Source organism: Entelurus aequoreus, linkage group LG23, assembly GCF_033978785.1.
Source record: "Entelurus aequoreus isolate RoL-2023_Sb linkage group LG23, RoL_Eaeq_v1.1, whole genome shotgun sequence".
Lineage (NCBI taxonomy): Eukaryota > Metazoa > Chordata > Actinopteri > Syngnathiformes > Syngnathidae > Entelurus > Entelurus aequoreus.
This window is the reverse complement of record NC_084753.1, coordinates 38413402-38429355: the sequence shown is the minus strand read 5'-3', so window position 1 is coordinate 38429355 and position 15954 is coordinate 38413402. Positions and strand designations below refer to the sequence as shown.

At 40.7% G+C, this 15954-nt stretch overlaps 1 protein-coding gene across 1 annotated transcript in view; it reads left to right on the top strand.

The window, feature by feature from the left end:
• LOC133640869 (gastrula zinc finger protein xFG20-1-like) overlaps positions 1-15954 on the top strand; it is a 177378-nt gene that overhangs the window by 125663 nt on the left and 35761 nt on the right. Inside the window, exon 3 of the mRNA XM_062034552.1 lies at positions 9511-11009. Coding sequence (XP_061890536.1) covers positions 9511-11009 — 1499 coding nt within the window. The remainder of the gene's footprint in view (positions 1-9510; positions 11010-15954) is intronic.

Sequence of the window (15954 nt, the reverse complement as noted above, 5' to 3'; positions counted from 1 at the left end):
GTTTGTTTACTTCTTACTCTCACATGTTTACTAACTTTATATTTCATCATTAACATGAACATGACGTGTTAGATTAATTGTGATTAATAGGTGTACTCAGACACATGATTGTTATTGTGTTATTAATGTGATTATCAGACAGCAGTCATTTCCATTAGATAATGTTCAAATATAGGTGATTTGGCACACTTATAATTAAAATAACAAAAATAATGTTGTTTTTCATCAGATATGTACTAGTATTGTATATGTGGATGGGGCCCTGCTTTGGAAATAATGTGTACCCCTTTCAGAGATCACATTTAGTTCCACTTCAAACATTCACATGATCCACAATGAGATGAGATGGTATAACGTGAACAGTTCTGGAACTTTCTAACTTGGGGGAAAAAACGGGATCTCGTTGGAAGCGCAATGTATTGGGTACAACAAAATGGTGTCTGCCAATGTAGTTTACAACGTCACTACGTCAGTAGTTGTCAAACTTTTTTCACCAAGTACCACCTCAAAAAATACTTGGATTTCCAAGTACCACCATCATGAACAGCATTAAAATACAGTAGCATAGTAGGCCTTAATTATTCATAAAGAACAAGGAAGACACATTATTTAACAAGTATATTTAATATTTTTAGTTACTGTAACATTACCCAATCCAATCCACTTTATTTATATAGCACATTTAAACAACAAAAATGTTTCCAAAGTGCTGCACAACAATATTAAAAACAATAATCAGATATTATCCTTAGCTCCACCAATGACTGAATAAAAACAATAAATAAATATAAAAACAATATAAAAATAAATATGATTAAAAATGATTTTAAAGGGAAAAACCAATTAAAACAGTAAATAGAAATCCAAATTTATTAAAAAAAACCCACAGAGGACAGAGGACCACACAACTCACGTAGTGTTAAAAGCCAAAGAATAAAAGTGGGTCTTAAGACGAGACTTAAAACACTCCACTGTGGGAGCAATTTGAACATGAAGGGGCAGAGTGTTCCAGAGCTTAGGGCCGACCACAGAGAAGGCCCTGTCTCCCCTGGATTTAAGTCTGGTCTTGCTCTCGGACCTCAAAGCGCGTGCAGGAGTGTAAATTTGGATGAGGTCCGAGATATAATGAGGTGCCAGTCCATGTAAAGCTTTAAAAACAAACAGCAAGGTTTTAAAATCAGTTCTAAAATGAACAGGGAGCCAGTGCAAACTCTGAAGAATTGGGGTTATATGCTCGCGTTTCCTGGCCCCAGTTAAAAGTCGTGCTGCCACATTCTGGATTAACTGCAACCGGGAGAGAGCTTTTTGGCTAATGCCAGCATAAAGTGCATTGCAGTAGTCCAGGCCACTGGAAATAAAAGCATGCACGACTTGTTCAAAAAGGTTAAAAGATAAAAAGGGTTTTACCTTTACTAAAAGACGAAGATGATAAAAACACGATTTTAAAACGCCATTGAGGTGTTTGTCAAGTTTAAAATCACTGTCTATAGTGACGCCAAGGCTGGTGACTTTGGGACGCACATCATTTTGCAATGGTCCCAAGTCAGTGAGGGCCGGACCAAAAACGGAAATTTCAGTTTTTCCCTCATTCATTATTAAAAAATTCTGGGCTAACCAAGCCTTGATGTCACATAGACATTTGAGAAGGGGTGTCAGGGGGCCACCAACATTACACACAGTTTGAACAGTAACACTGTTTGCATGTAGGAAAATAAAACACTGTACTTAAATAATGAAATGAGATTTGGCGTACCACTAGGTCAGGGGTCGGCAACCTTTACCACTCAAAGAGCCATTTTGGCAAGTTTCACAAATTAAAGAAAAATAATGGGAGCCACAAATACATTTTAAAATTTAAAATGAAAAACACCGCATACAAAGCTTAAATGCTTTGTGCTATGTTAACCAGGGGTCTCAGACACACGCACCGGCACGCACTTGAATGTGGAAATTTGATGTTAGTGCGGCCCGCGAGTTTTGAATGAATGGCGCTTGATAGCGTCATACTTGCCAACCCTCTCATTTTTTCCAGGAGACTCACGAATATCAGGGCGTGATGGCACTGCTTATGGCGCCCTCTACAGCCTGCCCAAACAGTGTACCTGCTCGACCACATGTAGAATGCAGTTTCAGCTTGCTCACATAAGTGACAGCAAGGCGAACTAGGTCAGCAGCCACACATCTTACACTGACGGTAGCCTTATAAAACAACTTTAACACTGTTACGTTACAAATATGCGCCACACTTTGAACCCACACCAAAAAAGAATGACAAACACATTTCTGGAGAACATCTGCACTGTAACACAACATAAACACAACACAACCAATACCCAGAATCCCATGCAGCCCTAACTCTTCCGCTCAACCAACGCACGGAGGGGGGGGGGGGGGGGGGGGGTTGATGTGTGGGGGGATTTGGTGGTAGCGGGGGTGTATAATCTAGACCAGAAGAGTTAGGGCTGCATGGGATTCTGGGTATTGGTTGTGTTGTGTTTATGTTGTGTTACGGTGGGATGTTCTCCAGAAATGTGTTTTTCATTCTTTTTTGGTGTGGGTTCACAGTGTGGCGCATATTTGTAACGTAACAGTGTTAAAGTTGTTTGATACGGCTACCGTCAGTGTAAGCTGTGTGGCTGATGACTAAGTATGCTTTGCTGTCTTCTATGTGTGCAAGTAAAAGCTACATACAACATGTGGCCAGGCTGGCACGCTGGTTGTAAATGCTATAGAGAACAATTACTACAGTGTAATTAGGGCACGCCCTTAATTTAGTAATTAGAGTGAAAATAGGATCATATTTTCCCTGGGAGTTATCTAGGAGAGGCACTGAGATCCGTAAGTCTCCTGGGAAAATCGGGGGGTCGGCAAGTATGCAGCTGAGCCGCATCAGAGTGGTCAAAGAGCCGCATGCGGCTCCGGAGCCGCGGGTTGCCGACCCCTGCACTAGGTGATGCCCGCGTACCACTAGTGGTACACGTACCACAGTTTTAGAATCCCTGCACGATCGGTTCAGGAAGACATGATCAATGCACCCGTACGCAAAGACAACGTCACTTCCTTTTTACTTGTTTTACGTCAGTTATGTTCCTGCATGTTGTCACTACCATAGTTTTCTTTTTTGCAATCTTTATTTGTAAAACAATGTCACATAAAAGATGACATGCTGATCATTTAAAAATCATGGAGCCCTTAAAGGGACATGGGTACAATTTTTTTTTAGATATGTATCTGGTGCGCACCAGTTAGTTTCTAGGATGCAGCTTCCTCAGTTGACCTCTGACCTGGTCCACAGAGATGACTAATGTCTGTGTAGATGTGGTGGAGGAGGAGGAGGAGGGTGCAGCCATGGCTGGGGGGGAGGCGTGTTGAGGGGAGAAGAAGAGGGGGTGGCTGCGATGAGGAGTGGGGGGTGGGGAGGACACGTGCTGGTTGAAGAAGTTATTCAACTCATTGGCCCTCTCTATTGTCCTCCCTACTGCTCTGGTCTTTGTCTTGTGGCCTGTGATGGTTTTCACACCTTCCCAGACCTCCCTCATGTTGTTCTGCTGCAGCTTCTTCCTGTAGCTGTCCTTAGCCTTCCTCACCTCCCGCTGTGCTGCTCTCATTGCCTCCCTGTCTCCACTCCTGAAGGCAGCTTTCTTCTTGTTGAGGACAGCTTTAACCTCCCGTGTTACCCAGGGTTTGTTATTAGGGTAGCACCGAACAGTCTTAGCAGGGCAGGTCACGTCTACGCAGAAGTTGAGGTAATCCGTAAGACAGTGAGTCAGACCATCAATGTCCTCACCATGTGGAAACTGTGTACCATTTGTCTGTCACACAATGACATCACACTAAGACATTCAGTGACAGTTTTCCGGTGTTTATCAGTGATTTTTCTTTAGTTATTTAGAATTTTCGGTACAGTAAAAACCTTTTAAACAAAGTGTTTGCTAGGGACATTTTCTGAAATTTGTAGCTATATTCTTGCTATCGTTTACATTTTCAGAATGTATAATATTGTGTTTTAGAGAAATGCTCTGACATTTTTGTCAGGTTCAAACACCGATGACATCTATTAGACAAGACAAGAAGCAAAGAAATCAAACAGAGACAGGATTCAATTTAGCTCATGAGGAGAAACGTCTGGGCTGCAACTTCGCACAGTTTCCCACCACGCTCTGACGAGGGATTTCCAAGCATCCTCTTTTATTTGGGCCTTTTCTGATTACATAGCTGCAGCTGTTTCTAAAGGGAAGGGGGTCGTAAACAGCTGTTGCACTCGGTCATAAACAATTCAAAGAAAAGGTGCCTGGGGCTGCATCAGGTCTGCTCCCTCTCCGCTTTGTAGATCTCGGGTCAGGACAAGGTGTTCCTGTGGCTGTCAATAGATCAAAGAAACCGACACCTCCATGTCGCATCCCATCGCACAGACTGGAATTTTACAATCCTTTTGCTTGATAAGATCAAAGACAGCTTTTGTCTTCTCGCAGGGGACCTGAACTCAATGGAACACAAAGTTGTGTTATAACTTATATACAATTATTCTGACAATTTTGTTATTATTGTTAATATTATCTGGAATCAATTTTTGGTAGCAGCAAAGTGGCAATTTGGGTAGATATTTGCTCTAAAAGGGTATTTCAACAAGTAAACAGTAAAGTAGGTACTTGATTTTGATATATGTAATGCTCATAAGGGTATTCTAGTAAAATACCCGTGTGTAAATATGCGATGTGTAAATATTAAAATATTACGTCGAATCACTTTTTGTCAGGCAATATTACATTTAATGACAATTTTACATAAATGAATACATCCACACACGTTGTACATATTTATTGTGTGCAGGAAGAAATAACAGTTACAATTGTGTGTATCTTCCAAACAAGAAAGAGGTTTTATCACATCAAGATGGGACTAACAACACTCCTTTAAATCTCATCAATACCACAGAAGAGGCAAACTGTCCTTTTCCGGGCACGATAAAGTCTTAAATAATGTCAAACACGTAGCGATACAATAACCAGGAAGATAAAGTGTTTGTCTTACACCTAGTAATCCGCTGTGGACACACCAAGCCAAAAATGCAGGTTTTTCAGGAAATACATTTTTGGCAGGCATTCACATTTTGTCACAACACCCCTAAAGGGACATGGGGGAAAGTCCTAGTTGGAAATACAGCTGAATTAACTCCTGAACTTGAAAGTCAAGGGCGGTCACGGCATGTTCTTGTCGTCGATGTTGGTCCATTTTTTAGGGCATTGCGGCAAGTCACAACGGCAGTCGCGGCTTTTGTCACGGTTGCCGTGGTTAAATTCGAGCCCTGTTAGCGGAATTACTTTTTAATAAATGTTATTAATTGGTGTGTTACTTCAAATAACTGCCATAATGCAGTTGAGATACGTTTCATATGAGAGCAGTCTGCACTGGACCGAACAGCAGGACAGGTGTAACAATGACATTATTACCTGTCACTCTTTATAACTCCTTGTGCAGATCTGAATGTTCATTATTTAAATGTTGACCTCAGTTTGAAGCAAAGGTGCTAATACTAATCGCCACATTTGGCGAGGCGTGTTTTAAAGCAGCTGTTGTGAGAGTAGCATATGTGTGTGTGTGCTCCTTTTAAGAATGGCAGTATGTGGGGTGCGTGACGAGTAAGTGAGTGGGCAAGTTAGGAGAGGTAGCGCTAGCATGTGCAGGAGTGTCAATAGCATGGTGGATGTCCGCTTGTGCCCAGTGGAAATTATAAATAAAGTGACTAAGTTGTAACTAATCGATGGCCTCGTCATTCCGACCAAAGTGAAAGGTCTCCCCTGCTCTCCTCGACCACGGTCTGGGAGCCGACAAGCAGGAAAGGTGTAAAACAGTACTTGCAACGTGGTGCCTCCTTGTTTAAAGTGTCACCTTTATTGTTAGTTTTGAAGCCCAAATACCTCCATGTTGTACTTCACACCCTCATTATTAACCAGTAGAATTGTAGTTTTTTGCCTTTCTTCCTCTTCAAGATGTTATTGTTTGTATGCACTTTGTGTGTGCGCCTCGACCCTGTAGTCACTCAGATGAAAGAGCGGAAGCGGTGCTTTTCAAAGGTGGTATTGTACCGATTTCAATTGATCGTAATAATGGATTAGATTTTATATCGCGCTTTTCTATTATTAGATACTCAAAGCGCTCACAGAGAAGTGGGAACCCATCATTCATTCACACCTGGTGGTGGTAAGCTGCCCTGGGGTAGACTGACGGAAGCGAGGCTGCCAGTTTGCGCCTACGGCCCCTCCGACCACCACCTATCATTCATTCATCCTTCATTCACCAGTGTGAGCGGCACCGGGGGCAAGGGTGAAGTGTCCTGCCCAAGGACACAACGGCAGCGATTTTGGATGTCAAGAGGCGGGGAGCGAACCTGCAACCCTCAGGTTTCTGGCACGGCCGCTCTACCCACTACGCCATACCGCCCCTAATGTATATAGTGTAATGTATTGTGGCCAAACAACTTAATTTTTGTTTAATCTGACATCACATGGACAAAGATAAGACCTTCTGGAGGAAAGTTCTGTGGTCAGATAAAATAAAAATGGAGCTGTTTGGCCACAATACCCAGCAATATGTTTGGAGGAGAAAAGGTGAGGCCTTTAATCCCATGAACACTATTCCTACCGTCAAGCATGGTGGTGGTCGTATTATGCTCTGGGCCTGTTCTGCTGCCAATGGAACTGGTGCTTTAAATGGGACAATGAAAAAGGAGGATTACCTCCAAATTCTTCGAGACAACCTAAAATCATCAGCCCGGAGGTTGGGTCTTGGGCGCAGTTGGGTGTTCCAACAGGATAATGACCCCAAACACACGTCAAAAGTGGTAAAGGAATGGCTAAATCAGGCTAGAATTAAGGTTTTAGAATGGCCTTCCCAAAGTCCTGACTTAACGTGTGGACAATGCTGAAGAAACAAGTCTATGTCAGAAAACCAACACATTTAGCTGAACTGCACCAATTTTGTCAAGAGGAGTTGTCAAAAATTCAAGCAGAAGCTTGTGGATGGCAACCAAAAGCGTCTTATTGCAGTGAAACTTGCCAAGGGACATGTAAGCAAATATTAACATTGCTGTATGTATACTTTTGACCCAGCACATTTGCTCACATTTTCAGTAGACCCATAATAAATTCATAAAAGAAGCAAACTTCATGAATGTTTTTACATTGTTTCTATCACAAAAAAATAAGAATTGTAGAAAAGATTGGAAACTCAAGACAGCCATGACATTATGTTCTTTACAAGTGTATGTAAACTTTTGATCGCGACTGTATATATGCATGTGTATATGTACAAACCCCGTTTCCATATGAGTTGGGAAATTGTGTTAGATGTAAATATAAACGGAATACAATGATTTGCAAATCCTTTTCAACCCATATTCAATTGAACGCACTACAAAGACAAGATATTTGATGTTCAAACTCATAAACTTTATTTTTTTTTTGCAAATAATAATTAACTTAGAATTTCATGGCTGCAACACGTGCCAAAGTAGTTGGGAAAGGGCATGTTCACCACTGTGTTATATCACCTTTTCTTTTAACAACACTCAATAAACGATTGGGAACTGAAGAAACTAATTGTTAAAGCTTTGGAAAGTGGAATTCTTTCCCATTCTTGTTTTATGTAGATCTTCAGTCTTTCAACATTCCGGGGTCTCCGCTGTGGTATTTTACGCTTCATAATGCGCCACACATTTTCGATGGGAGACAGGTCTGGACTGCAGGCGGGCCAGGAAAGTACCCGCACTCTTTTTTTACGAAGCCACGCTGTTGTAACACGTGCTGAATGTGGCTTGGCATTGTCTTGCTGAAATAAGCAGGGGCGTCCATGAAAAAAACGGCGCTTAGATGGCAGCATATGTTGTTCCAAAACCTGTATGTACCTTTCAGCATTAATGGTGCCTTCACAGATGTGTAAGTTACCCATGCCTTGGGCACTAACACACCCCCATACCATCACACATGCTGGCTTTTGAACTTTGCGTCAATAACAGTCTGGATGGTTCGCTTCCCCTTTGGTCCGGATGACACAATGTTGAATATTTCCAGAAACAATTTGAAATGTGGACTCGTCAGACCACAGAACACTTTTCCACTTTGCATCAGTCCATCTTAGATGATCTCGGGCCCGGAGAAGCCGGCGGCGTTTCTGGGTGTTGTTGATAAATGGCTTTCGCTTTGCATAGTAGAGCTTTAACTTGCACTTACAGATGTAGTGACCAACTGTATTTAGTGACAGTGGTTTTCTGAAGTGTTCCTGAGCCCATGTGGTGATATCCTTTAGAGATTGCTGTCGGTTTTTGATACAGTGCCATCTGAGGGATCGAAGGGGACGGTCATTCAATGTTAGTTTCTGGCCATGCCGCTTACGTGGAGTGATTTCTCCAGATTCTCTGAACCTTTTGATGATATTATGGAGCGTAGATGTTGAAATCCCTACATTTTTTGCAATTGCACTTTGGGAAACGTTGTTCTTAAACTGTTTGACTATTTGCTCACGCAGTTGTGGACAAAGGGGTGTACCACGCCCCATCCTTTCTTGTGAAAGACTGAGCATTTTTTGGGAAGCTGTTTTTATACCCAATCATGGCACCCACCTGTTCCCAATTAGCCTGCACACCTGTGGGGTGTTCCAGATAAGTGTTTGATGAGCATTCCTCAACTTTATCAGTATTTATTGCCACTTTTCCCAACTTCTTTGTCACGTGTTGCTGGCTTTAAATTCTAAAGTTAATGATTATTTGCACAAAAAAAAATGTTTATCAGTTTGAACATCAAATATGTTGTCTTTGTAGTGCATTCAATTGAATATGGGTTGAAAATGATTTGCAAATCATTGTATTCCATTTATATTTACATCTAACACAATTTCCCAACTCATATGGAAACGGGGTTTGTATATATATCCATCCATCCATCCATTTTCTACCACTTATCCCTTTCGGAGTCGCGGGGGGTGCTGGAGACTATCTCAGCTACAATCGGGTGTAAGGCGGGGTATGTATATATATATATATATATATATATATATATATATATATATATATATATATATATATATATATATATATATATATATATATTTATGTATATATGTTCACTTTAACGGTTGTGATTGATTGAATGCCCTGAGAATTACAGTGGACATTCTTTTGTAATTGCCCCAAAATAACATGTAGTATTTTGTTAATTACTTGCCAGAAATATTTTTATGTGATAGATTATTTTCAAAGCAGAATATTGTCCTTAGGGCCCTCTGGCACTTCATGGGGGACCCGTAAAATCTGTGCCTCTTAAGACCTCACTGTTGGCTTTGTACGCTCATGTTACTTCTCAACTAGTCAAAGTTGATGCTAATCGACCTGTTTCTTCTCCTTTTTACAGAATGTGAAAGTGAGTCCACAAATAACCGAATCGAAAATGAAATCTGAATTGGTAAAATCTTATATATTTCGATCCCAGCATGTGTTTGTCTTTTTGTGTCCTGCAGACGTCTGTGAAAAATATTGTCCACCTGAGCAGCAGGAGGGGTCCTCCAGTATGGAGCAGAAGAGGTCAGAGCACCTCCACGTGAAAGAAGAGGAGCCACAGCCCCCCTACTTTAAAGATGAAGAAAAACAGCGGCTGTCCCCCCACTTCATAGAGGAAGACAAGAGACACCTCATCAGTGTGAAGAGTGAAGATGATGAGGTCAAAGGTGAGAGTGAACAGAAGTGGAGCTTCAGGATGCGGACGGAGGAGCCACAGCCCTTCCACATTAAGAAAGAAGAGGAATACCCACTGATCCCCTATTTTAAAAAGGAAGCGGAGGACCCACTGAGCCCTCACATTAAGGAGGAAGGGGAGGACCCACTGACCCCTCAGATTAAAGAGGAAGAGGGGGACCCACTGACCCCTCACATTAAAGAGGAAGAGGAGGAACACAGCATCAGTCAGCAGGGAGAGCATCTTGAAGGACTGGAGGAGGTTGATGTCACCAAGATGCCAGTGACTGGTGTCCCTGTGAAGAGTGAAGATGATGAGGTCAAAGGTGAGAGTGAGGAGAAGAGAGAGGCGGAGCCTCCAAGCAGCAGCTCAACTCAACACATGACAACAGAAGCTGATGGAGACCACTGTGGAGGATCACAAGCAGACAAGCTCTTAGCTCCACTATCAGATAGTGAGGACACAACGTCACACTCTCCTGACACTGATGATGAAGACTCTAAAGATGATAAGACATGTCACACTGACAACACACACTTCACATGTTCTCTCTGTGACAAAACTTTTAAATCTAGTAATTTGAAAAGACACATGAGAACACACACTGGAGAGAAACCTTTTTCATGTTCAATCTGTGGTAAAGATTTTACTCGAAGGGACCATTTCAAAACACACATGAGAATACACACTGGAGAAAAACCTTTTTCCTGCTCAGAATGTGGTAAAAGTTTTGTGATGAATCAAAATTTAAAAGTACACATGAGAACACACACTGGAGAAAAGCCTTTTTCATGTTTAATCTGCGGTAAAGATTTTATTCAGAGGGACCATTTCAAAACACACATGAGAATACACACGGGAGAAAAACCTTTTTCCTGCTCAGAATGTAGTAAAAGTTTTGTAATAAATCAAAGTTTAAAAGAACACATGAGAATACACACTGGAGAAAAACCTTTTTCATGTTCAATCTGCGGTAAAGATTTTACTCATAGTCAACATTTGAAAAGCCACATGAGAACACACACTGGAGAAAAACCTTTTATATGTTCAGTATGTTGTAAAAGTTTTATAAAAAGACAGCAATTGGAAGTACACATAAGAACACACACTGGAGAGAAACCTTTTATATGTTCAGTATGTAGTAAAAGTTTTATACAAAGCCAGCAATTGGAAGCACACATGAGAATACACACTGGAGAGAAAGTGTTCAGTTGCAGTGTGTGTGGTGAAAGATTCTCTTATAAGTACCAGTGTAAGAAACACAAGTGTGCTGGTGAGGACAGCAGCAGCAAATGAAGATGCAGGATTTGAAATAAACTGTCTAACAACATCAGCACATATAACATGTGTGACATCATTGTTGTGTGTGTAACACAATCTTGTTAATATGATTCTAACATTTATAGATTAGACACTTCAGATTAGTGCTTTTATTTCAGTCAAGTACATGAGTTAATATACACATTTGTGTACTTTAAAATGAACAGAACAATTTGACTGAAGAGGTGAGAATAAACACTACATAAAATATGTTACATACAAGAAACATTTTATGTGTAGATATTCATAATTCACTTTTATACTTATTCGTAACAGTGTTTTATATATGTTTTTTTGAAATAAGGAAGTGTTACATATTTTAATTTCTAATTGTAGATGATTCCATAGATGAACTCCTTTATATGATATACATATTTGTTTTACATGTGTTCATACCTTTGCTTTTGAGTACACATAAATCCCTCTTAGTTCATATTTACTGCTTCACATCTGAAACATCTTCTGGACCACTTCTGGAAGCATATTATTATTGACTTTATACATCATTTGAGCAGTTGTCTTTTATACAAGATCATTTACTTTTAAAATGTGTGACTTTATGAATCATTTCTTGGGTGTCAATAATCTATTCTTTTAATTATCTGTATTACTCTCTTTTGTAATATAAATATTGTTTTGTGATTGTTTTATATGTATGTCCCCAGACCTTTATGCAATAAACAATGTATGCTTCAACTGAAGTTGGGTGCAATAATTGTAGTTAATATTTGTAAGTATGTATTTTATTCTGTTTAGTATTGCACTCCATTTTTTTAATGTTTTCTTTATATGATGTATATGTAGTGTCCAGCTTACTTCATCATCTATATTAACTCCTAAAAATGTGATTACCTTTATTACTTTCATTTCAATATTATCCATCATAATTTCTGTTTTACATGTTTCCAATCTCCAAATATGATATATTTTGTTTTATTGAAGTTTAGTGACAGTTTATTGATGTGCAGTCATCTTTTTTATCTTTTTTTTTTAAGCCTGTTTATGAATAATTAAAGATAATTAAAATACCAAAATGGAGCTTAAATCCTCAGTGAGCTGAACTCTAGCAGTAAAGATGAGATAAATAATGTGGAAAGTGCTGAAGTCAAATGTTTCTTCAGGTAAAACATGGAGCCTCTGCTGCCACCCAGCGGCCGTTGGAAAGAATGCATACATTTTTACTTCTTGTCCTGTTTGTGTCCAAGTCTGTAGTGTGGGCCATAGGACAGAAAGAGGACATTCTGTTAATAGCCTATGGAGGGCAGTAATACACCTAAGATCTTCTACTAGTCTGATGGAAATAGAAAGAAGAAAAAGCAAGATGGCGTTTGATGGAGAAAGTCTAAACGTGGACATTATAGTTCAGTATTTTTACACATAAAAGGTTTGTTTACTTCCTACTCTCACATGTTTACTAACTTTATATGTATTTATTACCGCCATTCTTAAATATGTTGTATGTAAGAATGTGGGTGTTGTTGAGAAGATGATGCTGGTGTTCTGTCGAATTTAGCTACCTGTAAAAATGTGTTACTTATTCTAGTCCATTTGTGAAATAAATTGTTTTCCTAAATTATAGTCTCCTCACTTTATCCAGTCAGTCATTAGGACAAAAGACCCTGGGAGGACTTTGCCCTTTAAAAGGGAAACATATTCACTGTGGCAGGACAGTATCAAGATGAGATCATCACATTTGTATAATCGGCTATGAGACATTTTATTATCATTGTACAGCCCTTACCTTTGGGCTGATACTGAGGGCGACTGTGTTGACCAGTTTGACGCGTGCAAATGATTGAATGTCCAGTACTGTAGAAATGTGTTTGGATATGACAATCCGTTTATTCCAAGCTATCAAAATTAAATCAACTGTAGGTTATAGAACATTATGTATGCTGACCTTGAATGGCACATTGTCACAGCAGCGAGACCTGACCACACACGACACGACACGGCAAGGTTAAAAACGGTTTGTCCTCCATGCAATCGCCCCCCGAGTGTTCCCAGCTGAACCCAATTAAAGGAGGCTACCATGGCAACCGCACCATAGAAACAGTCCCATCCCTGGCCACACTTCCTCGTTCTCAACAGGAAGTGGGCGGAGCAATCTGCCGAAAGGGATATTCAGCATGAACTGAGGCCAGCAATCAATTAGAGAAAACTAAATAAAAACAATATAAACAAATAAGAAAATTTGGCTCCAACACGGCGGCCCCTAATTGAGAAGGGCAGGATTTCATGAACAATTCAAAATAATAACAACGGAGCCTTAAATATAAACAAATAATAATCATCTTTGAGTTTGGTGTTTCAGTGTAGCTTTAATGCACATCATAGTAGTTTCCTCTTTTGACTCATCTCCAGTAGAGTCCTTATTTTCAGGATCCAGGCAACTGACCTCTTCAACCGTTTCCAATCGAAGAAGTAAGTGATCAGTTAGTGAGTAGCACTTGGAGTATCAATAACTGCATTGGTGCTGAGCTCCTTTTTTTTTTATCTCAGGGTCCTCCGCTGCAATCCCATACTTCAAGATATCAGCTAGCCACTCTTCTTCTGTTTCTTCAGAAACTCAGGGCCTTCTATCCATCCTTTGTGAGTCAGTAACTCATCCACTTTAACTCCTCTTGAGGCTCTGTCTGCAGGATTTTGAATGTGCCATTGTGTGACATCAGATGTTTGAAATATTTCATCTTTCCCAAAGCTCCTTTTCAGACCAAGTATGCGTTGCCTAGCAACGCACTGACTGTTGGGCAGAGACACATCATCCTTCTTTTTAAAGGGAAGTTCCAAAGTGTAGTGTCCATCTTGAAGCTTGCACGAATCAGTCATGACCTTCATGAACTTCATGTCATCTCTAGACATTTCTTCTTTGTCTTCTGATGACCTGTCGTTAAAATCATGATTATATTGATTGTGCAGCAGCTCCTCCAGCTTTGTTATGGAGATCCTGTTTAAAGTAGTAGTGGAGCAGCCAATCTTACTCCTCTTCTCACTGTAATCAGGAAGGCCGTTAATGACCCACCCCAATAGGGTCTTAACGGCATACGGTCCATTTCCACGACTGTTGACCACTTCCCAGGGTTCAAGCAGTTTAGATGCATTGGTCCCAATCAATAGCTCTACATCGGCTTGAATACGAGGAAGAGTGACGCCATCCAAGTATGGCCATTTAGCCAACTCCTCTTTATTGATGAGGTTTCTTGTCGTTACGGGCATCCTTTTTTTGGTGTAGACCTTGGGAAGGTCGTAGAACTGTTGCCCAGTGAGGCTGGAAATCTTTAAGTCCGTCAGCATGTAACTGGAAACTGTTGTTTTTGGGCCCATGGTTAGGAGACTGATTTTAGCTTTTCTTTGTTTCAAGTTGAGCTTTGTCATCAAGCTTTCAGAACAAAATGTATCTGTGCTGCCCGGATCCAGGAATGCATAGGTTTGTATGACTGTGTGTCCTTTACTGGACTTTATCTGTACAGGCAGAATTGACAGAATTCCATTTCCGTTACCAGCTCCCGTTTGTCCACATGTTTGCAGAGATACTTGTGCATTACTCACAGATAGTTCCATTGCCTTATTTTGGTTTGCATTTATGTTGCTTGCTCTTTACTTCTGACCAATATGAAGCAGACTTGGATGGTTTTACTTGCATACCTTGCAGGTCAAGCGCTTGTCACAATGCCTGCTAAGATGTCCAACCTGAAGACACCCAAAACAGATTCCTTTCTGTCTTATGAAAGTTATCTTCTCCCTGTGGGTGTTCTGGTCAAGAGTGTGATTTTTAGAGCAGCAAACACAGGCGTTTGTGATACGAGCAGATGCACTTTGCTTTGGAGCAGGTTTAAATCTGGTTTGATCTTCCGCTTCAGGGGTTTCGATAGTAATGGTCGTTGCAAAACTGTTTCCTTGGACTTTGGGTTTACCTTGTGATTTCATTCCTCTCACAGGTTTACCTTCTGTATGCTGTGGTGCATTCTGAATGTCTCCAAAGACTGGGTCAGAGACAATATTCACATGTCGCTCAATGAATGCAACAATGTCTGAGAACTGAGGTCTGCGATGGTGGTTTTCCAATATGTTGCATGCAGAGACTCTCCAGCTTTCTCACAGCTTGTACGGCAGCTTGAAGATCACAGTTTTCATGTTCGCTGGAATATTAAGTTATTGCATATACTGCACGTTTTCCATGGCAGTGCAACATTCTCGAAGGTAAAGTGAGTAGGCTTGCAGAGCTCGTACATATTCAAACTTCACCAAAGGCCAGTTAAATACTTTCTCCATGTAAGCTGCTGTTATCTGGTACTGGTCACCAAAGTGTTTTCCAACAAATACTTTGCCATCTCATAGCCTCTATCTGGGGGCATGTGTTGACAGCTACGCACCAGTTCTTTAGGTTGACCCCTAGTGTACATTTCCAGATAGTACAAACAGTCTCCTTTGTTGCTTGTGGGTTTTTTTTCAATACATTGCACAAATGCTCTGACAAAGGTTCTGTACAGTAATGGATCACCATCTAAATAGGGAATATCCCTTGGTGGGAGTAGATGGGAAGTTTGCAACGACATTTGCAATGTTGCAATCTCATTTTGCCTGTGCAATAAATCACGTACAGTAGGGGTGCCATTGGTTGGAGGGGAAATGTTACTTTGCCTTGATTGCTGTACAGGGGGGTCCATGTGGGTTGTAGGGCTATGGTCCTGCACTGTATTCCAAGAGACCTGCCTCTGTTTTGGTAAAGAGGGTGGCGGTTGCGGTTGTACCTGAATGGGTTTAGGGTGTGAAAGCATGGACTGTTGCTCTTGCCAAAATGTGGGTGGTTGAATGGGAGGTGGTGTCCTATATTGTAGTTGCCATGCTGTTATTTGTTGTTGCTCAGATGGATGGTGTATGGACTGTGGTGGAGGTGGTGGTGAAGCTT